We start from the raw sequence: 27,639 nt of genomic DNA on the forward strand, positions 1-27,639 counted from the left end.
AGTTTTAGGGCATCGTGCTCTCCCCATTCTGTGTCCTATGAGCATTATTTTTCATTATTCTAGAGCTTATATCATCCTAAACGTAAGTGGCTTTTTGGACATCTTGGTCCATTGCCACATATACTATTTTCTGGCTTCAGGACCACTAAGCTCCATGGCTACAGCACTGCTTGTAGAATGCTGTAATCCTTCCAATTCCTGGTCACAGGTGGTTGTTTATGTCTGTTTTACAAAAACAGACAGATTCTCTGTCCTCATTTAAACAGCTTTATCTTTCAGGATTTTTAGGGATTGGGCAGCCCTGGAATAAAATAAAGCTGTAAATATTTGACAGTATTATAAAAATATTCCTTTATTGTTTTTTATTTTTCTCTCATCTATTATATATTGACTTTTAGTGTAATTTTAAATTTGTAAATAACTGTCTACCTTTTTTTTTTTCCTCTTTAGCAGTGCTAGGGATTGAACCCAGGTCTCCAAATGTGCCAGGCAAACACCCTGAGCCCCTCTGCCTACATTCTTAAAACAATGTTAACATTAACAATGTAGACTTTACTAAGGCACGTGTATATAATAATCTTTGAGATACACTCTATCTTTTTACGCTCTTGTTTATCAACTGTCAATTGTGATGACGACTGAAGCACACTCTGAATTGTTGAAAACATGGCTTATGTGGAAACACTGGAATATGGTCAGACTACAGCACAGTCGTCTTTATACATTGCATAATTGACTTCTGGCTCTTGATGGGCCCCGCTTGTTTCAATGGCTGTAACCACCATTTCCTCTTTGTTGTGTATACTCTCACTGCTGGCTGTGGAAACTCTTAGAAGTTTCTTTCGTTTGTCCCTTCAAGCCCAAACAACACATTGTTCAAAGCATCCTTTATCTTTAGCCAAAAAATCTGTTCCAAAACCAACAAAATTTTGCTTATTTAACCACGGCATCCAAGAATATTCCAAAAAAGTCTTGATGCACTTTAATGGAGAGTAGAGACCAAAATTGGAGTACCTGAAGGATCAACATAAGCTCTAGAGGGAAGCCAGGAGGCCACTGTCTGTCACCTTCTTTAGAACGAAGTAGAAAAGCAGTATTTGACTTTGATCAATAAAGCTCTTTAGTTCAATACTTGAACTGAACTCTATTGGTTTGGTCTTGATATAATATAATTTCTCTCTTTTCTAAATTATCAACTTTAATATTTACATTCACCCAAAAAGTATCCTATTAATCCACTCATTTTCATTGGAACATCATTAAAATCAGTGGGAATCCCAATTTTTAAGACACAATTCTATTTTATCCAAGTATATCATTCAAGAGTATTCATGTTACACCATTTCACCTTTGGCTATAGGAAAACTAATGATTCTTTTCTATTTAACCAAGTAAACACATTAAGACCTCTATGGGGCTGTCCCTCTACTTCCATGAGCAAAATCAGACTTTGAGCTAGAGATGTAGCTCCATAGTAGAACAACTGTCTAGCATGTACAAGGCCCTGGGTTTGATGCTCAATATTGCCAAAAAATAAATAAATAAAATAACAGTCTTGGGTTTGGTGGACAGCTCCTTAGTAAAGCACATATTTAGCTTGAGCAAGACCCTGGGCTTGACTCCCAGAACCACAACGGGAAAACAAAATTACAGACTTCACCTTTATTTGCATATGTGCAGATCTGCAATATTACCATTACTTTTCAACACAGGAAGTTTTAGGTTTAGCTACCGTATTTCAAATACCTTTAGAAAAACACAAAGGTATTTATTACTTTAACATTACAACACTGAAGCTTTCCAAAAGCAATGAAGAATGTGAGAATAGTGAAGTGAATGGCCTGTTAATAGAAATTAAAAGTTAAGGATTGCCACATATTAGACAACTCTGCCTAAAATGTCAGATGTGAAAATTTTCTAAGTCCATAGAATATGCAATAGTAAGCTTACAAAGAATCCAATAATAAAAGATGTATGTTTTTATGTGTTTCACTGATACTTCCTACATTAACCCCTCAACCAATCTAGATTCAGGGATACTTCACAGTTTGGTACATGAACAGAAATACAAATATATAACGTTCCAGTCATTGAAAGCTTGAAGTACTTAAATTTTAATGCAAGCATCTAATTCTTGAACTGTCATTTCTATATACTCATTTTTTTAATCTTAGAGTAATTGCACAGTCATCACAGAAATCAGGTTAAATAATATTTAAAGAATCAAATAGATAAAAGAAATAACCCTTAGTTTATCAGTAAACATTTTTCCAATTAGCAGCATAAAGTGGTCCCCTTAGTAAAAATTATTTTTTGTTTTATTTACTGTGTAGTGGTATATTACCTTTCATATTAAGACATAAAAGATAAAACTCAAACTTGAAATTTAAGAATTTAATTTAACCTAAACGTGAAAAAATACATGGCTAATGACAGTCATAAAAAGTCTGAAAAGAAGGCTCGCGAAGGAGAACTTACCAGACATTACTAGTCACTAGAAAGCCACTGCATTCAAAACAAAATGGTGTTGCCATAGAAATATATAGGAATCAGAACAGAAAATCCAGAAATGACCCAAATATATATAGCATCTTTACATGTGACAAGAACAATATTTCCATCCCATGAAAATTAAAGATTTTTGTAACAATTAGGATTTAAGTACCTAGTTATCCATCTAGGAGAGAAAAAGGAACAAAATAGAATCCTACCTCATATCATGTACAAAACTGAAAACTGGAGTAAGACTGAATATTTTTAAAAATTAGGAAAATAAAGAGAATCTCTGTATAACCTTAGGGTAGGTAATACCATCCTGATCATAACAAATAACTCAGACGCAATAAAGGAAAAGACAGACAAAATTTGATTAAACAACAATGAATAGTTTTAATTTAGCAAAAGACCATAAACAGAGATAAAGACTGTAAAGATCTATTTACATACATGTAACAAAGGAATACTATTTGTAAAACATAAGAGTGCCTAGAAATTGGAAATGGAAAAATGGCCTATGGAAAATGAACATGAAAGGAAGAAAAGAGAATTTCATGGATAACAGGCATTGAAAATATACACAATATCAGTAGTAATAAAGAAGATGGAAATTAAAGTAATCATCGGAGATAATAAGATTGGCAAGAATTAAAAAGGGCATCGGCATTCCATGCTGGTGAGGATGTCAGAAATGGGCACTTTTATGTGTGAAGATGACTCTCCTTTGGGTAAAGAAATGTAGCAGTATCTATTAAAATTTAAAATACACATACCGTTTGACCAAGCAATTCCACTTCTGGGAATCTATCCTATAGGAAAAAAAAAGGACCAGTACATAAGGATGTAAGTACCAAGATGTTTATTCCAGTGTTGTTTGTGGTGAGGGCAGTTGCAGGGGATGGTAATTGAGGGGGATTCTAGAAATAACATACAATACTACATAATTATTAAAAGTAATAGATAAATCTGTCTGTATAGACTTTGAAGACTGATATGATAAGTAAAGCAAATTGAAAGGTGAGTGTTATGGTTTATATCTGATGTCCCCCAATACCTCATGTACTCATGAGGTGGGGTTGGGAGGTGACTGGGTCATGGGGGCCGTGACACTCATCAATGGATCAGTCTACGGCTGAGTTTATAGCTAACTCTGATGTTGGAGGCAAAGCCTGGTTGGAGGAGGTGGGTCACTGTGGGGTGGTCTGGAAAAAGTCTATTTCCCACCTTCTTCCCTTGATTGTTCTGGTTCCTGCAGTCAAGTCATGAGCTGATTCTCCTCTGCCATGCCACCCTGCCTTGGAGTCACACAACCATGGACTGAATCCTCTACAAACTCTGAGCAAAATAAACCTCTCTTCTTTAACTTGCAGATGTTGGGTATTTTTTGCCAGCAACAAGAAAAGTAAGTAAGACAGTGTTTGTTCAACATTCTCATCACAACAGGTAACAGCAACAACCATAACAAATCAACGTACGTGCACACATCTGTGTGGCTTTGAAGAAATGGAAGGGCACAGATGAGCAGGACAATGACTACCTAAAGCTAGGCATGGAGACAAGGACTGGGAGGGGTGGGAATCATTTGCTTTCTCTTTGTATATCCTCTCCCATTTCACTAGTTACTATGAGCACAGTTACAAACTTTATAACATCCAAATTCAAAATTAGTTCGGTTCCTGGTACCGGAGAAAAACCAAAAAACAAAAAAACCAAAATTATATCCAAGAAAAAATTTATAAGATTTTAATAGTAGTGTTTCCAGACATACATCTTGGGTGAAATCGTAGTGAATAAACAAACATTTCCATTTTGCCGACGCCAGTCTTACCACAGTGTTCATTTTTTTATAGTTTTGCCAACAGCCATTTTATCGTATGTATATGGGCCACATGGTTTGGGTAGATTTGGATAGGATCGACTACACCCATTTCCAGGGATTCTTAAATGATCTAAGCCACAATTCCAATTCACTTGCATAATTTTAAATTTTCTGGTATCACACTTAAAAATTTTTTTTAGAATTAAACAGGTGAAAGCAAATTTTATATTATATTTTACATAAGTGAATAAATTCAAAACCACTATCAACATGGAATAAAAGAATTATTAGTAAGATGTGCTACACTGTTCTTTCCTGTCTCCACCGGGACTAGCTACACTGCAAGATCTCAGTGGCCACGTGTGGCAAGTGGCTACCGTGCTGGATGGCACACGTCTGCGTTAAAAGAGAGCAGTGCTATAAGCTACCATTTCATGGCTGGACATGTACTGTAGAATGATCCAATCAAAGAGAAATACATGTTAGTAGGAGGGAAAAATGCTCTCATGGTGAGAGTGAACAAGAAAAAAAGTAACCTCAGGTTGCTGGCATATACAATAAACAAAATGAGAAGCAAGCCTGGAGACTCTGGAGATTCTCTGGAGAATGTGGTGTTCTCTGGGACAGCCCTGAATCTCTGGATCAACCCCTACGCTGAAGTCTGAGCCTTATCCTAAGAGCTGCCATGTTTCCTTAAAATGTTTCAGTCACTTTTTTTTTTGGCTTTTCTCCGGTACCGGGAACCGAACTCATGACCTTGCGCTTGCCAGGCAGGCGCTTTTGCCGCTGAGCGAAATCCCCAGCCCCCTGTTTCAGTCACTTTATATGAGGTTTTCTATTATTGTAAAAAAGATTTTTAGGAATCCTCTGAAAACATCCTTGGAGGAGACTCTTGTCACCTAATTTCTGATCATCTAAGTAACCCTCTGTGGTCCCTAGACAAGATAGCATGTGTTTTCTTAGAGACAGCACAGGGATAAGAGCTCAGAGGAGCCAATCAGCCCTCAGTGTTCACTCTGCCTTCTTTTCTGCTCCTTCCTCTCTGTACCAGGGTTTCTCAACCCCAGAATTACAGTTTGGAGTAGGCACCCTTTTGTTGCAGGTGTGGGGTAGAGGCTGTCCTGCACATTGCACAACATTGAGCAGGATCCCTGCCCTCTCCCTCCTAGATGACCAGAGAAACCCTCCCTGATCCCCAGTCATTGTGACACCCTGAAATGTCACAGTAAATCTCATCCCTAGCTAGGACCTACTGTTTTAGGTCAACATTCAGTTTGAGCAGACTGCAGAGCTTTATTGTTTTACAGGACTCTGTCATTTAAGCCCAATGCCACCTTCTCTCACGCCCCACATCTCCAGCTTCCCTGGCTCTGTGGTCATTCCCCAATCACTGAACCTCATCCAGTCACACACTTCCTCCTTCACTGCTGCTTTACATAGGACCAGGACTCTCAACTGTGGTTCTTCGTTCTGCAAGAAATGGTGCCAGAACAATTTGATCTTTCTATGTGAAAACATGAACTTGGATCCATACACAAAATGAGTCATGGGCTTAAATGTAAAATCCAAAACTATAATACTTCCGGGAGAAAACCTTTGTGACCTTGAATTATGTAAAAACAGCTTAGATGTAACATCAGAGCCTTTAAAGAACAAATTAATACATTAGGCCATCAAAACATTTGCTTTTAAATAGGTGCTATATAAAGAATAAAAACACAAGTCCCAAGCTAGGAGAAAACACTGACATATCCCATGGACAGACTGAGTATTTCTTATCTAAAACACTTAGAACTTGAAACTTCAGGCTTCAGAGCATTTTAGGGTTTCGATTTTTGTTTTGCAGCTGCTCTAACTATACCATATTTATCTGTAAAAGCCAAAAACCAAGCTGGGCGTGGTGGCACACTCCTGTAATCTCAGCCCTCTGGAGGCTGACACAGGAGGATTACTGGCAGCTTAAAACCAGCTGGGGTTACATAGCGAGTTCAGGGCCAGTCTGAACTACATAGCAAGACCCTGTCTCATAAAAACAAAATAAAACGAAAACAAAGGCCAAACCCATGAATAACCCAAATATCTACCAAAGAATAAGTGGAGAGTCAAACTACAGCATAACCATTTGTAGGATATTACTTACCCATAAAAAAGTAAAGAATTATTATTAACACATGCTACAATGGTTGAATTTTAAAATAATTGGGGTGAGTGAAAGACGTCCACAGCCCCCACAATGGTATGCGCAGTATTACTCCAATTATTTACATTTTAAAAATGCAGCCTAATCTTTAAAGATGACTGCCTTTGGGAGCTAGCTGCCTGTCTGAGGGTGTAGGGCCTGATGACTAAGGAGCAGGAGGAAACTTATGAGGGAGATATATCTTCCATTATCTTGCTTTTGGTGATTGCTTCACAGATATAGATATATATCAAGATTTATAAAATCGTGCAGTTTAAATTGTGTGTTTGCATCAAAAAAACTGTTTTGTTTTTGTTTTTTAAGGGGAAAAAACGCAGTGTTAACTGGTAGGTCAGGTAGGGTTACAGAGTTATATAGGGACAGGTGAAATTGGTTCATGCTCAGTGGAATTCCACGACTTTTGTGGGGAAGTAGTGCCTTTTGTGGGCTTGTAGGTTGTTCTGTTTTAAATTTTGCTATGGGTTTGCAGAATACACAGTTCTTTGGTATAGCAACATAATACAGCTTCAGCGATGTTAAATAGCATATGTGGTGTGTGTTGGAATGGAAAAGACTAGACCAACCTCATGAAGACCAACCTCTGTTGAACACCTTTGCTTTAATTCTCCTTTTAATTACCTGCAAAGGCAATCACCACCATCCCAATCCCTCCGTGGTGGAAAAGATACACAGGGGCAACTTTTTAAAGGAAACATGACAACAGCAAGCACTAAATGGCCTGAATTCTCAAATAATGAAGTAAATGCGTTTATCCAGGGGCTGGGGATTTAGCTCAGCAGCACAGCGCCTGCCTGGCAAGCGCAAGGTCGTGAGTTTGATTCCCGGTACCAGAAAAAAAACAAATAAATAAATAAATGCTTTTATCCGAATGTTGGGTGACAATATTTTTCCTATGATTTTATCAGAATCATCTTGGTTTACATACAAATGAACACCTTTGAACACCACCTGAAAAAACTACCATTGCTCCCTCAAGACATGAAACCTGTGGACTGATCTATTAATCTCATTTCAGGATGTAATGTCAAGAGCACTTTTAAAATATACTCCAGTGCTTCCAAGTGCTTCTTTAATCCACAAAGACCGGTTTCAGCATTTAAACTAGTTTATCCTAGACATAAAAAAACCTCTGCTTATTCTTGCAGATAATTGATTCTTGATTTGTTAAGATACTAAACATTACGCTTTATACCCTGAAATAAAAAACCCCTGGTGAACTCACTCAGATGCCCCAAGTGCTAGAAACACTACTGTTTATCGCACTGACAAAGAGATAATGGGGTACAAAGAAAAGGAGCAAAACTCTCCCTCTCTTAGCTCTGCCTCCAGCCCAGTAGGAACTTCCCAGTTCCCCCAGAATAAATATGATCACATGGAAACAGCAGTTACCTGTGAGATCACAGGGTGCCAGCTTTCCAGTGCAAATGCCCCTCAGTTCCTTAACAAATACAATAAATCCAAAAGACAACCTCTGCCTCAAAGCTGACCTCTCTAAGCAAAAGCACATGCCAGCGCTATCAAAAGCATTCACAAATTGCCGCAGGAAATTGGGTTTCAGAAGTTAGGGCTCAGGACTAATGACACCATAAGGTCAGTCCATGCACATCCATGACATACCAAAAGTTACAAACCAGTTTTTCTGCATGATAAAGAAAACAGAAGTGATGATAAGCTTCTATTTCCTAATAAAGGACATTTTTATGTAAGCATCCACAAAACAGCCAAATACTTATTACAAGATTATTTTCTCTTCAACAATATAAGGTGATTAAAATTCTTCCCTTGCACACCATACATATGTTTGAATTTATTAAAATTTTCATTCTGAAAAACTTAAAATGCAAACTTCTGTGCTAAGTCAAATTCACGTCACCATTTACGTCCACATGCAAACTAAATTTATAGAATTTGCATAGTAGGGAAGATTCTTTCCTCTCCTGCAATTGTGTGGACTGAACTATGGCTACAGAATCTCTTAATAGTAAGAGCCCAAAGCCACCCGGGTGATGTGCTTGATGAAACACAGCTCACAGACCCTCAGGAAGGGAAGCAAGGATTACTGCCACACTGCACAGGCCTAGCTGACAGCCCCACGTGCCACACAGGAAAGTCTTAAACCCTCAGATGTCATCTCGAAGAGGTGGCTTGATAAAACAACATGTTAAAAAGCATGCATGTGTATTCAGCTGAAAGAAACAACTCACCTAAATCTCACAGAGTGAGGTCCCCATTGAAGAAAGTCACAGAAAGAAATCTGGAGACCCACAAGCCTTTGTCTGAGCTCCTTAGGTCTGACAGTCTGCTGCCGCAGAGGGAAATAGAATGCAGTAGAGCCAAAGTCTCAGGAATGGGTATGGCAGAAGGATCAGAAGAGATGCTAAGGAGAAAAACCAAGTCACAAGGGAACTCACCCTCTCCATGGGTTCTGCAAGAGCCCAAGAGGGCCCAGCTTACAACCACACCATGGGGCAAAGAGAACAATACGGAATTCAGCGGGCTCACATGCCTATTGGATAATGTATCCATCTGGGGAGTGCCAGTTTCTGCAGCTGGGCCGCTTTCCCCCACAGCGTCTTCATCACTAGTCTCTTTATTGTAGTGAGGTACACTTCGCTCCTGGTAGTGCTGGGTACACGGGGCTGCAGTAGTAAGTGGGAACTCAAAAGGAGAGTTTGCTTTGCCTTCTAAACATTCAAATAAACCTCAAAAAGCACAGTGAGGTTAAGGGTGCTTGGGGAAGCCTGCCATTTCTTTGTCTTCTACTGTGGAAGCTGACGTTAAAGTTCACGTCTCCATAGTACCAAATGTATCTACTATCTCATTTCTGACTTACTCATATGGACTTTCAAAAGTGAAGGCTGCCTTCCAGTCCCTGCTGGTGTGGAGACTAGATTCTGGTCACAGTTCACAACCAATGTACGATTTGAGCACACATAGGTCCCAAATCCTCTGAGTTGTTATTTTCTTTTTTATCAAATAGGGCTAATTTGAGTCAGATTTCTCTTAAGGTTTCTTCTGGCTCTTAAATCCTATGATTAAAAATGCCCATATTGACAGCTATAATAACTCACATCATTCTAAACACCTGTCCCAAAACACAGTTTCAGGAAGTGACCTGTGGCCCACACTGATAAATGATACATTAGTCAGCAAAGGAGCCACTGTGCACAGGATTGGATCCCACATGCTGAGGGCGCATGGCCAGGATACGAGGCTCTGGCAGAAGCCTCCTGTCATCAGGGCTGACCACTGCAGGCTACAGTCAAAGCGCTCCTCAAGGAAATGGGGCTTCCCACCCCCTTTAACACCACTTCATGGAAACAACAGCCCCTCAATGAATAATACTCAAATGATTTTGCCGTAATGGGGCTTCCCCAGTCTTCTTTGTGGTCTTTTGCCCAACTCACTGGGACAAAAATAGATGACTGCAGGTAGAGAGATGGAGACGTAATTCCCACTATGTGTATTTATTTAACCACATGCAATATGTTCTGCCTGCCAGGCAGGGTTACCAACACTTTACAAATATCTATGAATTCTCTAAATAATTCCAACATATACTCATAGCCCCATTTTACAGATGAGAAAACTAAAACACAAAGAGATCAAGTGACTTCACTGCTTAAATGGGATGCTTCAGTGGGTTGCAAATCAGGCAGTGTGGCTTCTGAGCCGCCGCTGTAAAATGCTGCTCAGTGATTTCCTCTAGATGAGCAGACCGGGGCAGGAGGTCTGCCCCAGTGGGCCACTCTACACAAACCTTGCTGGACAGGATTGCTCATAGAGAAACTCTGCCCCAAACCCTGTGGGATTCAGATTTGCTAAAAAGTTATCTTAGTAAATATGAGATGGGATCATGCCTTTGGGGGTCCAAAACCCACTCTACCTTTCCACACCCATCCTCCAACAGTCGTCCTCAGGTTAGAAATGGCATCTTAAATTCACCTTGAGAGTAGGCTGGAAGTACACAAACACACCTCTCCTGCCCGAAACAGAGCTGATCTGCATTCTCAAGGGGGTTTGCTAATGTGATCTCCAAGTGACCTAACTCTCTAACCCTCTCCCCTGGGGCAAAACTAAGTTCTTTCCCTTAATTTTTAAAGGTAAGAATATGAATCTCACATTGTTTCTGTTTCTCCAGTTCATAGATGACAAATGCATGCATGATAAGGACCACTGCAAATACATGCCAAATACCACACTGGGTGTTCGATGAATATATAAATGCAATTGACATTCATCCCCAGTCTGAAATCCTCTCTTTACTCTGAGGATATATTACACCGTTCTCCTTTTATATAAACATGCCACTTTAAATGCTAATTCAGAAGCAACAGTCAATTTTTTCTTCGTTTTGTTTCTGGGTTTCTAACATTCAACATGCTGCTGGGCTTCTATTTGGCTTTGACAATAGATATTCTGAAGTCTTGCTTCAATATTTGGCAGGGTAGGAGGGTAGAGAATGTGAAGGAAAAATACATTTATTTTAAAACTTTTTCAAACACAGCTTACATGTCCTTTACTTAGTTGAATTAAATTATTTCCCTCTTTTTCAGGAAATGTTGCCGTCACCTTGCTGAAAATCTCATAAATCTATTTCAAATCAGTTGTAAAACCAAGGTGATTCCCTCTCCTTGCATTCTAGAAATAACCTCACTTTACTCAAACTACTTTTCCAAAGAGCCAGACAAGGCATTATGTTCTACAACATATCAGACCTGAATTTGTCTTCTTTTTGAAAAGTACATGGACCTATATATGGCAATGACATCAACCCAGGCCTATTACATCATCTCAGCAATCCCTTCAATTACATAGAAGGTCACTTCCTATCTTGGCTCTGTGAGGAATCCCGACCTTAGAAACTAATCCAATGCCTGCAATTCAATATATCTGCTGTAAGACAAAGTTGATCTCATGTCTCTCATATCTTGCAGACTCAGCTCCATCCAAAAATCTCCAGAGTCCATCAGGTTCCTCTGAGTCTATAGTCCTAAGGATACTCTGACCAGTCTCAGTCAGACAGGCTGTGTGTCTGTTTGTCTGTCTGTCTCTCTCTCTCTGGATCACTCTCATCCATCTATCCCATCCTTTGATACTCCTTCCTGCCCCTACCCAAGAAAAGTAAAAGTACAAAGAGATAAAATAAGTTTACTATCCTTTTCAAACATTTATTAATTTATTCATATAGCAACATGGAGCTCAACACCTACTCAGCTCTCTGGTAGCTTTGTCTCTGCTCAGTGCACCAGAAGCATCTCATTAATGAGTGGTCCCCTGCTGTGCACAAAAGTGTGTATCTTTCAGTGAGGAGCCAAACAGAAAACATCTCAGATCCAAATGAATGAGTGTCTGGTACCGGGGTGTCTGCTTACCTTTTGTGGACAGGGAGGTGGGCTTCCTGGCAGAACTACCATATGATGCCAGACACCTACAGCACCTATTGTGTGACCAGCCCTATTGCTCCAACCACTTTCACAATGAAAGGAGAGAGTGAATGGAGAGGAACCCTAAAAACACAATTGACCGGGATATTGTTATAAGATGCTGGTATTATCGCAAGATCAAGAAATTAAAGAACAGCAAAACTGTTGTATTGCTTCTTGGGTAATTTTATTCCTCCCAGCAATTCCTCAGCATGCACAGACAGACTTTCCCAGAACTGCTGTGAACATGAGGAGCAGCTTCTGCTCCTAGATCCTGCTGCTGGATGCCCACTAAAGGCCTCTGTAAAGCACATGTGGCTGAAGAACATAAAGCTAAGAAACGGCCCAAGTGTCAGTCATTGCCTCCACTAAAAGAAAGTGATAATTGCTGGTAATTTTATAGACCCCAGATCTACAGGGCTGTAATGCTCATTATTAAACAAGGTAGAGGAAAGGCCACTTTTAGTAGCAGGGACAATCTACTGCTAAGAATAGATAGTACAATTTCCTTCTTCTCTGTGTGGAGAAATTTGAAAGACCATTAAAAAGCAGGATGGAGGAGGTGGGGGAGCTGCTTCAGCCAATTTCCTGCTCCTCTCTCCAGGGTATTAAAACCATCAAGGCACTCTGGGGAATTCAACGAAGAAAGAGCCTCTGTCCTGGAGAGCTGTTTATTTGGGCAATTAACAAAACACAAAGGGGTCCTTTAAAAACAAGCGGTAGCTGCCAGGGACACCTTGGTTTTGTTCAAAACCATCCATTCGCTCATATCTTGGATTTCTTCACTTTTTCCACTTCCTTCGCCTAAAATCAAACTCCCAGAATGTTTTCCACTTAAAACTGCCATTTCAGGATGGAAGTTCTAAATACCAGTGAAGCCTCAGTAAGAGACCCACAAACCTAGTGAACTTTAATACCAACTGTTCAGATTAGTTATTAACAACATCAAATTCATGTCAACAGAGTCTGTGTGTCCAACTGAACTGAAACCATGAAGGACTCAGTATGTGCCACCCAGCCGCAGGATCACTGTGTGTTCTTGCGCAGCAACCTCGGCAATCAGCTAGAGAAAAGAGGCGGGGCACATCCACTTTGCTGCAGACTCCCTGGCTAGCAGCCTTGTTCCTTCCTGCAAACTGCCACACTGGCTACGTCACTTTGCCGGTCAGTCACTGCATCTTGCTAAACACAAAGATTGGTCAGGCAGAGTGGCATCTTTAAAAGGCCTAAAAATCCAAAGCAACAAATCTAGTTGCAAAGCTAAATATTATAATGTGCCATTAGATGTGCAATGATCTCACCTGCCTCCTTGTGTACCATCAGGTAGTACATAATGAGGCATTTCAAGAGTACCAAGACTTATCATCGCAGTTTCTTTTCTAAGATGTTCTGCATTAACCAATAGGTGTGTGCCACAGCAGGTCTTCCAGTTATTGATAAACTGCACTCACGTGGGCCAGTCTTCATCAAACACACACACCCCTGATGTGCGCGCATGCGCGCGTGCATGCACACAGCCTACAAACTCCTCTCGAAAAGAAAAAAAACAGTGCTGAGGATATAGCTCAGTGGCTCAAGTGCCTGACTAGCAAGAGCAAGGTCATGAGTTCGATTCCTAGTACCAAGAAAAAAAACAACAACACAGGTATAGTATATTCTCTTATACAATAAAGATCTTCATACAGTTTATATTTTTATGTAATTTTCCCTGTCTATACTTGGTTAAAACAGTTTGGATTCTCCTTTCATACAATCACTGAGATTTCCAAGCAGAATATTTCAAGGATGTCAAAGTGTTGACACTGTGTACTGATCACACTGAACTCCCTGCAGAGCCCCCAAATCTCATTTCTACCATTCCCTGTACTAGTAAGTGACCTCTATCATAAATTTGCTTCCCATCCTTGCTTTTACACATTTTTATAAATGTTTTCCGAAACAACACACTATATTCTTTCACATATTTTTAAATTTTATAATGCAAACGCTATCTGGCTTCTGAAATATAAGGCTCATATTTTTGATAATTATTCCTACTGATATATGCTCTACTTCGGTCATTTTACCTACTGTGTAGTACTTCTTTATTTTGCTATATGATGGTTTGGACAGATAGCTGGGGGAAGGGGATGAGCATAGAGCTGATAACATCAGTTCCAAGAGGAATGAGAAGGGAAATACTGGAAGAATGTGAGATTAAAAGCTTTGGTAAATGGCTACTCTTTCAGTGGATGAAAAGAGAAATGGAGATCTAAGTACAGGGAGTAGGTAAGGTCTGGGGTCTTAAAGAAGATAAATGGCTGGAAATCCCTGGGAAAACTGATATGAAGGTACTTGCTCACCTAGTAACATCTTGTCCGGAAATCATTTGCCTTGACTTGTCTACTGCCATTTGCATTATTAAAAAGGTCATAATCACTACCTTTTCAACCTTTTAACATGCATAGGAAACAAGGCAATCTTCATGCTATTTATTTCAAAGTCACTGTGAATTGCATATCGGGGAACAGGGATTATATTCTTCTAGATAGAATACGGTTTGCTTTCTAGTGCTTTCAGTTAGGGTATTTCTCTGTGTTCTTATATTTGTAAAAACTTTAATTTAAATACAGTATATGACTGTGGATATCAAAATTATCTTTAAGCTTATTCAAAACAATATTCAAAAATTTTAAGCAAAACTGACAAACCCTAAGTGTCCAACTGATGAAAATACAATTTAAAAATATCATCCTTCAAGACCCAGAAATTAGAAACAGCAGCTATACCAAAATAAGTTACCTTCTTCCAAAAGCACAGCCTCCCTAACGGTCCACACACTCTTGTTAAAAGCCCAGTCGTATCGTTCTAACCAAAGACAACAGGGTCTACAGCCCATGTCTATGAGCAGGGGCTCACCGTCAACCTGGGAGAAAAAGGATTCAGCAAATAGTGGACTCAATCGCCAGTCTTTCTAGAAGGCACAGAACAACCTGAAACCATCGATACAGGTGGTGCCTACGCTGTACACAAGCTGAGAAATTGTCTCCAGCTTTAATAATCAGGTACCACCATGGTGCACCAATACCTACTGTCATGGCTTGTGTCTGTGTGTCCCCCCAAAGCCTCATGCGGCCATGGGGCAGGCTTTTAGAGATTGATTATGGGTGTGAGAGCTACACCCGCCCTGGGGTGGATAGTTTGCATATGTAAGGAAGAGCAAGAGGCTGCTTGCCGGGCCATTCCTCTCTTTCGTGGTTGTTGCTCTTGCTGTGCTTTGCTGACATGAGCTGTAGCCCTCTGCCATGTGCCACTCTGCCTTGTGACCTGCCAAGTATGGACTGAAACCTCCACAAACTGTAAGCGAGATAAACCTTTTCTTCCTTAATTTTGGGCATCAAGTATTTTGTCCCAGCAACGAGAGAAAAGTAACCAAGACACCTACTAAAGATGAACCTGTGCTCATTCTCATCTGATTTGTATTAAAATCACTCTAGCATTTATTTTGCAAAGTATTTCTTTTTCTCAGCATCATAAACAAAGCTCTCATGAGAGAAGCAGTAACTGGCCCTCTGTGTGGTGTTCATTTGAAACGCCGGGTGGTATGGGTTCCAGAACAGCTGTATCAGGCATCATTAATTCTTTGAGGGATATTTATATGTAATAGAAAATACAAAGTAGCATGTTTACTTGGGGGCTGTTTCACATGGAAATAGTAATTTCAAAAACTGCACCATGAAAGGTACCTTTATGTCGACATACACATAGGCTTTGCTCCATAAACTGAACCACTAATCAATTTTTATTAGGCAGGAGATTCTAAGTGACTCATAAAATTCTTTGTGTTACTACGTATTCAATGCATGGGCTCCAAACAACTTATTTCATTATCCTTTTTCATTAAAGATTACATTCTGTCATTTAGAGGAATTTAAATATTTTCTTTATCATAGATTTTTCTTGTCAACTTAGAGCTATCAGCTTACATTAATTGAGACTTAACTACAAAGGAAAAAATAGCTCTTAAGTAGACACAAGGAGTTTAATGTGCTAGTTAGCATGATATTTATAACAATTATTGAAAATATTCCAATAGACCCAAGTATAATCTATTAGGCTAAAGCTGAAGTCTGACCCTGAGTAAAAGTATTAATAAAAATAGGACTTTTTTCCTATAAAGATATTTCATGGAATTTTATCTCTATTTGCTCATTTCTCATTTCTCACTATCATGGGAAGTATCCAAGGTTTAAACTCTTCCAAAGTGAGGCAATGGAGCTTTAGTTGTGATGCAGAAAAACACAGGTGTTTAATTCTAAGGGCATGTCCCACTGCAAACTATCAGACCACTCACCGCTAGAACAGAGGAGTGGAAGCTGGGAGCTACTGACAATCTATACAGGCAGATTTTCCAAGAATAATGATCCACTATCCACCTGGCAGCCTAAAGGTATTTTCCTTAAGTAAGAAACAAAATAGTAATAAAACAGTCACAGCTGGTGAAGTTTAGATATAAGGTCAAAATTTTCTAAAATTTAGAATCTTTCAAAGTTACCATATATTTTTTCAAATTGTCTACAATGAGACTTGAAAAATCTTATCTTAAATATATTAATATTTTGAAAGATGAATGGCCCTATCCGCAATTGTCTTTAATGTAAACTAGACAGCAAATCTAAAGACTTTTAGATCAGCCCTGACACTTGATAACAAATGCTTGATAACAAATAATACTTGATAACAAATACTCAATAATACTTGATAGCTCTAAATGTAGGGGAATATTATGAGCATTTAATTTCATTTTGCAAACTGTTAATGAAAAAACTCTATACTTTATCTGAATATATTATTATTCTTAAAAATAAAAGGCTTAACCACACTATAAAGAAATCAACTCACGGTTCATAAATCTGCTAAAACAAGGGCATTACAGGAATCAGTTCAATAAGCTCCAGATCTAATAGTACAAAGTTTAGCTAGCTCAGAGTCTTTACCAATTCAAATGCAAAATTACATAATTGACTCTGTACAAAATCCATAGTATAAAGAACAATTCATGGATTTCCAGAATATATGAGCACTAATTCCTGACTCAGATCAATGCATACTATCTGCAGGCCAAATAATGTGTTTGCTTGGTTGTATAATGGAAATTTTAAAAATTAAGGTCCTCCCATGAATAAATATGCATGTTGATTTACACTGTCCAAAAGGAATAAACCTTAGAAATTATAGCAAAATCACTGCTATTTGACTTTTATAATTCAATGCTTTTTGTTTTCTTAATTCCATTAACGTTAATCTCCAATCACCATTGCAGCCTAACAAGTCAGAAATGGCACAATGACACAAAAAAGGAAAAAAGGAACAAAATAACACTACTTACAGACTTCCTCTTCGGGGGAGACTCAGCTCCTTCTGCAAGAGAGAAAAAAACACATATAGGAGATGCTACATTAAACTTAGACTACCGGATTCCAAGTAGAAAACAAAGTGTACCATCCTTCATTACGCTTGATCTGGTATTTCCTCTACTAAAAAGACTTTCACGCCATAATTTTATACTGAATCCTTCCTTATCCTGTTCTCTTGGCACACTGTGTTTAAGGTACAAATACAGTTTATCTGAATTCTGGAGCAGCAAACAATAGCAATCCTCTCAGAGCAACTGCAGTAACATACTGAGTTCCACAGCCCTATAATTGAGCATAAGGAAAATCTGAAGAACCAAAGGACATTGTAAACAGGAAATAGATGTAAGGAGTGGGAGAAATTTTGCGAGATTATAATTAAGTGAAATGACAAAAGGCAATTAAATCAGGCTGCTTACCCTCAAACAGAGGAAATTCATGCAGTGTTATCCATACCAAACATTATGCTTTATTGTTTTAAAAAAAGATGATGCAAAAGGTTTCCTTCTGGGATTATTTCTTAAAACAAATGTGATTTCCACTTAGAATATTTAAAAGCAGGTTAATGAATCTCCAAAAGGGAACCAGAGAACCACAATAATTACCAGAGTGTTTCACACTTTTAAAAAGATGCTCTCATACTTATCTCAAATTAAGATAATTATCTGATCACAGAGAGGCTATGGGGGGGGGGATTAAGCAATACACCAACCAAACAAGCCAACCAAACAAAAACAGATTCAAATATACCTCCACCTGCTGATGAAGCTTTCAGAAGCCTGACTACTCAAGTGTGATTACTTGATGACAATAACTAAAACAGGAAGCAATGAGTCAGCCGGTCACTTAATCTCAAAATGAACTGCAGTATAAATTCAAAAGATTCAACTATATTTAGTTTTTCATTCCTAGAATTCATTTACTCTTTGTTTTCCAGGAGCTCGAGCATTCTCTTTTGAAAGGTGTTTTCCTTTTAGCTTTTGATTCACCTCTCCTGTCCACTATTGATACTGGATCCTGACATGCTCGCGGTAGCAGCAGCTCTATACAGCACTCCCAAACAGTGTGAGTCACTCCAGCACAGCTGGAGAAAGTGGCCTGGAGAGGATCTGACCAGAGACCAGGAAAGCTCTGTGACATAGGTTTTAAACGTAGGTTGCCCTCCCCATTAGCTGGCAGGTAAGTTTCCATAGCAAGCTACAATAATCTAATCACTGTTTCACAGCAAGAATCAATGACTCTAGGAAGGAAGTGTCTTCTTTCCTCCAGTAGCTAACATTTTCTTTTCATGGCTTATAAGGTTGTGTGGTGAATGCTTTATTTCTTTGTTGCTGTTGTTTGGTTTTGCTTTTTCTCTGGAAGCCTTGATTATCCACAAGAAATTATAGTGTTTGCTGAACTTGGTTCCCTGCTTCCGAAACATAAATGTACCTTCATTTGCTAAAAGCCCTTATGGCAAGGAAATGGTCTTTCCCCAAGACTGTTTTCCTTAGGAGTTGAAATGCAGGTACAGAAATTAGTTTTGCATTCAGCTTAAAAGAAAAAAAAAAAAAAAGGAAGGTAGAGGTTGAAGAGTGAGGGAGGGGAGAGGAGGGAGAGAGAAAGAGAGAATGAATGAAGGAGAACACTCCCTAGACCAGACTGTTTCTTTGGACTGAGAGCCTAAATAGGTAATCCTGCTCTGCCCCATAAACTGACCTGATCGCACACAGAAGACACCTAAAGTATTATCACTGACAACAAAAAAGTGATAAACCAAGTGTTATTTCAATTATTTATGCAAATAGATCAGTAAGAAGATTTAAGAGGGAAAAAGCCAAATGAACGACCCAAATACTGTAGCTCAATCCGTCATACCCCTGCCACATGATCTGACCATAAACTGATGGCTCTGCTCTGAGAAAAAGAACCGCTGAAACAGCAAGATAAGAGATAAAAACCAACTGTGCTTTTAATCACAAGTATTTCCAGTAGGTCTAGAATTATGAGTTCTAAACAAGGAGAAAGGTTATGGCGGGTAACCTGGCCCTGTTGCTCCACAGGGCAGCAGCTGAGATTCTAAAATGTAGTGCGCGGGACACTTAATCGGCTACTGTCAACAACTGACCTGAAGCCACTGCACTAACCAAGCTGAAGGAGCTAATCCACCTGACGGCTGGAATGTCAGGCTTGGAACTGGAAACTCAATTTGGTAGCAAATTGGAATCAGATGTGATGGTAATAAAGTGAGAGAAATGAATGCTCTGTGGCCAAGACCTTGTGAACAGTAGCTGAAAAAGTCTGCAAATACCACGAGGGCGAAGCAATTGTAGACAGCACAGGAGCAGCTCCTGCCCTAATGTACGGAGACCACATGCTGATAAATCTGCACCCGTCAGACATAAAAGAACAGCATCAGGCATTTTACCTCCAAAGCCTCTGCAGTACTCTGTATATGTCCCCATTTTCTTTCCTTAATGTCAGGATAAGGTCACTAACACATACTAGATAATTAGATAATACATGTGCTACTGGTCTATGTCACAAGCCAAAGCCTACACTTGGTATGTACGCGATGTGTTAAAAATGTAGTGTCAGGTAAGAATTGGAGGCCGAAAGGTAAAAACCAAAAAAGGAGCAAGAGGTATCCATTTGAACGAAATGATATGTTGTTTATTAATTATCACCAGGTGAAAGAAATTCTTAACACATTAAAATAATTTTGTAAAAATTATATCATTTTCATTGACAGTGATTCCTCAGTGACATTTAATATCTTTTGAAGTGGCTCTTAATTACAACCTGTTTGATATTATATCCTTTGTCCCCTTTCTGAAAGTGTGAGCAGATACGTTGCAAATAAAAGTGAAATAAGATTCATCGTTTTAGAATTTGGTCATTTTCTTGAGATCCCTTGATGAGACTGAGAAAAGTGGGGTGTGTACCTGTAACCCCACCACTCGGAGACTGAAGCAGGGGGGCCACTTGAGCCCTGAAACTGAAGGCTACCCCAGGCAACACAGTCAAAAACTGCCAAAGGGTTCATCAAATGCAGGAAGAGAATTCATGGAATGTCCATGATAACATGGAGGGCCGATTGTACCCCTTTCCCCAGTCATCCTTGACCTCGGCAGGAGAAAATAACTTGTTTCGTTCATGAGGACAACAGAGAAAACTGCAGTGCTTTCTACGGCACTGCCCTGAAACGCTGACATCAGGCACCCTCTGATATAAGATGAGAAAGACTCTCCACCCTGCGGCATTCTCCCCTCCAAAAAATCCATAACTCTAATCATGAAAAAGCACCAGACAAACTTAAATGGAGGCATAGTCTACAAAAATATCCAACCAGGACCCCTAAAACTGTCAAGGCTGTGAAAAATAAGGCCAGATTGAGAAGCCGTTACAGATCAGAGGACACTAAGGAGATATGACAACCAAATGCAATATAGGATTTTGGACTGGATTCTGGATCAGAAAGAGGATCATAGTGAAATGCTTGGTGATTAAAAGCCCGTAGTTTAGGGGTGAGTAAATGTGCCAAGGTTAATTTAATAGTTTTAACAAATGTACTAAGGCTGCATGTTAAGAGAAACCAGGGGAAGGAAATACAGGAATTCTCTGAGCTATCCTGCAACGTACCTGTAAATCTAAAATTATTTCAAATTATTTTTAAAAATATATCACAAAAAAGAAGGAAGGAACAAACAAGACTAAGGAGTGGTGGAGGACATGGAGAATGGGCAAGAGAAATAAATATCTAGATATCCTAAGCTTATTTGAAAGCACTATTTCACACCCATTTTTAGCAGGCTACAGAAATAGTGTAGGGCAGAGAAAGCTGTGGCTGGGAACAGCTTAGAATGGTGAGTAGTCAGGTCAGAGAGATTATAAAATTTACAAAGGAAATGGAGATGGAACATGGAAGAAAAAAACACAGAGAAGAGAAAAATGTTTGGGCCTGTGTAAACAGAACGTGAAGGAAGAAACGATGTGTTGGGCTGTGGGTCATTGAAGAAGTCTGCTTATGTAAGTACGCTGCACTGACGGATTGTGCTAAGGAAAGTAAAAAGAATGAGGAATTCTTACGTGCATGTCCCAACTCCCCATGATGAATGTAATCATTATGTACAGCAGACAAGTGCTACTAAACCTAAAAAGTTAAAGGCAACTTAAGATGTTGGCAGAAGTACTACACCCACAGGTATCAAAGCATACAAAAGATGACACAATGAATAATCTGCTTTCAACCTTTATTCCACAGCCACATAACTCTGCTGTCTTGTAACTTTCCAGAGATATCCTGAGCACAAACACCAAACACACACACATGCATACAATCACATCACACAAAACCAAAAAGATGACTGGTTATATAGGAATGCTGAGCAGAAGAATCCAAACAGGAGATCAGACCTATGCGCCTGGGTTCAGAAAAGAGATCAGGGTTGAAAAGAGATTCTCAGCACATAAGCTGGTGTGGGAGCCAGGCTCTGGATGAAGAGGGGAGAACAGATGGAACAAGGGGAGGGGACACCCATAGACACAGCGTGTGGGCACTGCACCCCTGGAGCAGGGGGGAGAATGTGCTGCACACAGCTACAGGATCTACTGAACTAGCGGCATTGGGGTTCTTGAAAATAATGGAAAGTGAAGAAGGCTGATGAGGAAAAAACCTACACTGAGGGCAGATAACAGCACTCTGAGGCAACAGGATGGCTGAGCAGATGGTGTCAGAAACTGGGCAAGAACTAGGGAGTGAAAGCCAGGGACTGTCACACCGGGGGAGCAGCTCAAAGAGGACTCCTCTGCGCAGGGAAGCCCACCCTCCAGGAAGCACCTCTCTGTCCCCACACCTACCCCACATGGCTCCTCAATGGTGCCTGTGAGTATAGGCATGATTAGCCCAGGTCCCTGCCCAATTGCCCCATGGGTAGCAGAAAGAAACTGGGGCTCCCCTCACTAGCACAACGGGATGCAGGACCACATCCATCAGGTTCATGTTCTGGAGTTCCTCCACAAAAAGGAAGGGAATTTGAAGGCAGTCAACTTGCCTTTTTTCCTCCCCCAATCTCAATGCCCGGAACAAACAGAATGGCAATGTGCAACACACAATCTTTCCCCAATAGAAACATGTAGAAGCTATATGTTTGGGCTGGGGATGGAACTCAGGGGTAGAGCACTTGTCTAGCATGCCTAAGGCCTTGAGTTTCATCCTCAGCATGACGGTCAATCAAATAAAGTTCATGTGCTTCCCCAGTGTCATCTCTCCTTAGTCAGTGGTGGCTTCTTCCTCTCATTAAGGGTTACTACAAGTACTCTGCACTGACAAACTATTCATTGAGGGAGAGAATTCAAAGAACCAACATATGCAAGGTAATATATCAGACACCGTTAGTGATGTAGAAGGGGAAAAAAAAACAACATACTAAAACACATTTAAAAGCCAGTTGGGGAAACACACACACACATAAAACAAAAAAACTATCACCAGGTGCAAAGTTATGCAACATAACCTGCATGTATAAAGGCTGACAGGGGAGAGAAAATAACAGGAGATGAGACAATACAGCTCAAGCTGTGGTTCTGAACACTGGCTAATTTGGCTGAAGCAGTGATTCTGAAACCTGGCAACATGTTAATGTCACCCAGGGAGCTTTTACAAGTGCCAGTGCCTGCATACCATCCCTGGGGTTGCAGAGGGAGTTGTTTCCCTAAGTCATTTATTAGTAGCTAGTAATTTGAGATCCCCTTAAGGACTATTACTTTGCATAAGCCTTTTTCCTTTGGTTGTTTTTCTTTAGGGAATATCAATTTGCTAGGCTGTCATGATGGTACGAAGCTTGAGTTTTTAGTCATCGGCTTTGCAAGTTGGAAGTGTTGTGCAGTGAAGAAAGATACTCCCACAGTCACTGGGGCAAAAGTCTGCAAGGGGACTCTTCTGACCTTATGGTGCAGAAGTAGCTCATCCAGGGGCTAGATCCCTAAAGAAATTCTGGGGCCCCTATTTGCTTTCATTTCTGAGTCATTTATAAAGGCAGAAATAGCTTACATAAAAGTTTAGAACGCAGACCTGGATTGTATATGAAAGCTTAGTCCTGAAGCAGAATAGAAGGCAAAATTGCCTTTCAAACAACTCCCCAAATTCCACTAAGCTGACTATAAAGTATTGAGAGCAGAGATGAAAAACCGGTAGGTAGATTACTATAGAAATGCCTTGGACGTTCAAACCATTCATTCTGTACTGGACCAGTAGAATCCTTGTGGGAAATTTGAGGAAGTGAAGAGTTCAAGAGGATCTCCTTTTCTCAGGCTCTATTTCATTCTACGTCTGTGTTTGTAATCATAATGTGCTTTAATGTATGCAGATGTGCTAGTAAAGTTAAGTAAAATAAACATTAAAGGCTCACACAAATTGCTTATTAGGTTTTTATATAGATTTTACTTAATCTAAATTATATACCCCCTTCCTTTGAAAATTAGAGAAACAAGGAGTAGCTACTCTATTTCCTTTTTGTCCAAGTTGCTCTATTCCATGAACTCAGATAAATAGCTATTATCCTCAAGACTGTGGCTTTGTTTTCAAAACCCTCCCCATAGACAAAGTTTCTGAGTCACAACACACAGGTCCATTTTTGTCTTGTAAGAGCTTATTATAAAGTGAGTCAATGAGCTTCATAACAAAATCAAGCAGCTTCCTGGGAAGGACACTCAGGTCTTTCCAGGAAATATCCAAAGGAGATTAGCACAACACCAAAGAATGATGCAATCCAAACTTGACCCTATTAACCACTCCCACTTCTTTCCCCTACACTCCACTGTGAAAATATCAGAGGATGGTGTATTTGTCCATTTTTCATTGCTATAACAAAACACTTCAGGCTAAGAAACTTCAAAGAGGATTATTTAGCTCCCAGCTTTGGAGGCTGAAAGTCCAAGTCAATGAGCCTCACTTGTTCAGCCTCTGGTAAGGGCTTCGTGGTGGATGGCACAACAGTGACAGTAGGTGTGGGATCCCCTGTTGAAACCGGAAGCCAGAGTATTCAGTGTCCAGGCTCTTTTCATCATAATTTACACCTGCAGACACCAGGGTCCTGCAAGAACTACACCCACCCCTTCTGAAGGTGACACCTCCAATGGCATAGTCATCTCCCACTAGGTTCCACCTTCTACCACTTCTCAACACTACACCGAGGACCAGGTTTCCAACACATTGAACTTGGGGTGACACAACAAACAACCACATCCAAGCCACAAGCAAACATATCCATGCCGTAGAGTGGTGACGTGAGGGACTAACAGAAGGCCGCCGAGGAAAGACACAAGCAGAGAAACCTGGCAATGGTGACAATGATGAGAAGGCAGCTCTTCTCCTAAAGAGAAAGAAAGGTAGAGGTGAAAACAGGTATCTGTTGCAGAAGAGCAAAGTAAAACTGAAGGAATTAACTTGGAGTTCTTGGAATTTTAGACACACAGAAAGCAAAACTCCTTTGCCAAGGGTGAAGGCAAGGGCATATTTGGGGATTAAAGCAAGCAAAATGGGTTTCCTTTATTCAATCACACACTTTTTAGTAAAGGTCGGCATGGCAGGTGCTATGCCAGGCACTGGGGATAAAGGACTTTACTCGCTGTAAAATATAGCGTGAAAAGGCCTGGAATAGAAGTCTTTTCAAAGTATGCAGTGACACGGAGGGGGAGCGGCTCCTTTTTCTTTGAGGCGAGTCAGGGCTGCTTCTTGCCCAACAACATTCCCTGTTACTCATGACAACAGGGCTGATGGAATCAACACTATCCTCAGGCTCAGGACAAGCTGAGGAAGGGAAGCTAATGACAAGGCTTGTCTTCTAGGCCAATGGAATTGGTTCGAAGATGTCTTTTAAACCACTCTCACCAAAACATATGCAAAGTGATGTTTGTTCAGGAGTCCTGGGAAAGAACCTTCCTAACTCACATCCAAGAGTGAGAACAGAGAAGAAGGAGTGTTAACCCCAGGAAGCTCAAAGCAGCTACAAGGACAGGCATCCAAGGGGGCAAAGAAGGACGCGGTCTTGGGTGATCCCTTTGTAACAATGGCTCTTACCTTGCACGTGTCTAGATCTCTGCGATACACGAGCCAATCAAATGTTTTTATTGTTTGAACCAGTTTATCTTGTATTTTCCGTTCCTTCTGATTCAAAAATCCCCAAGTGACACAATCCTTGCACCTGCTCTTTCTTCCGCAATGTCTGGGAGGTGGCCAGATAGCCTCAGGAGAGAGTGGGGAAAGGGAGTCTGCAGGAGAGGGAAGGGATGAGATCAGGGGGGTGCAGGGAGCCAGCACACAGTGCCAAGGGAACTCAGTAAGGCCAGTACAGAGAATAGAAAGAAAACAGCAGGGCAGGAGGAGGGGGCCAGGGCAGGACCAGGTTATGGGGGGTTTCTGGAAGGGTTCATTTTTATCTTACAGGCAATAGAAAGCTCATGAAGCTTTTAAATAGGAGCAAAAGATGATTAAAGGATCACTCAGGTGGTAGAGTAGTCAATGACCCACAAAAGGCCACATGTACAAGGAGGGCCAGGGAGCAAATTCTGTTTTCTGGGAAGCACGGCAGAGCCAGGACCATGCACCAGGCAGTGTGAAGGGGGAGCAGAGGCAGGTTAAAGAGAGAAGTGCATGAACAGCACCCACACTAACTTCTGGTCCTGGGAATCAAACTCATGACTTTGCACTTATCAGGCAGGAGCTGTGCTGCTGAGCTATCACCCAAGCCACACTAACTTCTGGAAAGACTAAAAAGTCACAAGGGAGCTAGGGACAGGGACCCACCCACAGAGGAGGAAAAGGAACTGCTGAACACCAAAAGCACAGAGGGCCTTTCAGAAGTTAAGTGATGCAAATCTAAAAGCGATGAGGAAATGATAGAGCCCTTAAGTTAGACCAGGTGGTCCCCCAAAAGCAGAAACATGAGATAAAGTTGCAAAGCAAGATAAGAGCACAAGCCAGCCTCCCAGGCCTTGCTTGAATGAAGAGGTATGACAAACCCCTCTTCCACTTTACATTTTTACACAAATACTGGGAATTTATTTCCACTATTCTCACCTACATATTTATAACGATATCTAACATTTACTACATGACTACACGTATGTATTGTTATTGGTAATAATGAATGTGTGCTATTCCCATTTTATAGATGAGAGATAAGGCCAGCACTAGACAGGTCCAGTAACTCTCATAAGCCACAGAGCTGATAAATGGCACAGCTTGTAGTTGAATAGACATTTGCTTGGGTCCAGAGTATTTTCATTATTTTTCATCACCAAGTAATGACTTGGTATATTTGCATCTCAGATCTCCTCAGACAGGTTACCAAGTTTCATTCAGAGCTGGTAACACACTGCTTGGAGAAAAGAGAGCTACAACACAGATCTAAGCAAATTTCACACCTAAATTGTCTTTATAGACTCTGATTTTATTTGAAGCTAAATCCTGTAAATACATTACTTTAGTACAGATTTTTTTTTTTTTTTTAGAGTAGAAAAAGCGTAGCAAGCCAAATAATCAGCTAACCCCAAGTAAATGAGCAAATGACACAAGCTTCCTCTCCACTCAATTACTATGGTTTTTGATGCTTCCTACCACGTTACACCTTTGATGTCCAAAAATCAAGTCTGGGAATCAGGCATTTGGATATACCTTGTCTTTTCAGTCAGTACTACAAAAGGGAAGTCATAGTTTACACGCTTTTCTGCAGCGTTTCGGTGAGTCATAACTAATACTTCATGTTACCAACAGTTCTAGTTTATAGCTCAAGGTTAAAAGCTTCCAGTCCACGGTCATAGCATACATATTTTGCATGCTTACTTTGTTCTTAAGGAACTAAAGAAGAGTCTTTCAAGTAAAACTTTCTGTGTCTTTTTTGAAATTAAGGAAACTAGTTTGATCCTATTAGAGGAGCTGGTCTTTCACAATGTAAGAAGTTAAAATAGGAAACACATATTAGATGAACTGAACATAAAGCTGAAAGAAATCCCTACTGAGGTCAGTTGTATATTTCATAATGGTAAACTCACAATATTCTAATGCAGAACAATACTAAAGAGTGTCCTTGAGGAGCCTTCTTGCCTTCCCTAAGACTCAATTCCCTAAATTATGAAATGAGGATGAGACAGCTTGTCTTACAGGGAGCCAGGAAGATTAATGATAACGCACACCCTGCACTGAGCACACCTCCTAAGCAGCACCTTAGACATTAGCTATTCCAATTAAATGCAGTACTTTAATTAATTAAGACACACAGGGCACAAGTGAAGAGTTGTAAGAAAGAAAGCACAGAGGTTAAATTA

The 27,639-nt window shown here is 40.1% G+C and overlaps 1 protein-coding gene across 3 annotated transcripts in view; it reads right to left on the bottom strand.

Annotated features, from left to right (window-relative positions):
- Positions 1-27,639, bottom strand: part of Mast4 (microtubule associated serine/threonine kinase family member 4) — a 539,799-nt gene that overhangs the window by 236,733 nt on the left and 275,427 nt on the right. For 2 of the 3 annotated variants that reach the window (XM_013518433.1, XM_013518435.1), the window contains 2 exons: positions 17,310-17,341; positions 3,270-3,305 (listed from right to left, as the gene is read on the bottom strand). In XM_013518433.1, coding sequence (XP_013373887.1) covers positions 3,270-3,305; positions 17,310-17,341 — 68 coding nt within the window. The remainder of the gene's footprint in view (positions 1-3,269; positions 3,306-17,309; positions 17,342-27,639) is intronic. The other variant, XM_005392602.2, reaches the window with a different exon arrangement.

Source organism: Chinchilla lanigera, unplaced genomic scaffold (genome assembly GCF_000276665.1).
Source record: "Chinchilla lanigera isolate Chin_1 unplaced genomic scaffold, ChiLan1.0 scaffold00045, whole genome shotgun sequence".
Classification (NCBI taxonomy): Eukaryota; Metazoa; Chordata; class Mammalia; order Rodentia; family Chinchillidae; genus Chinchilla; species Chinchilla lanigera.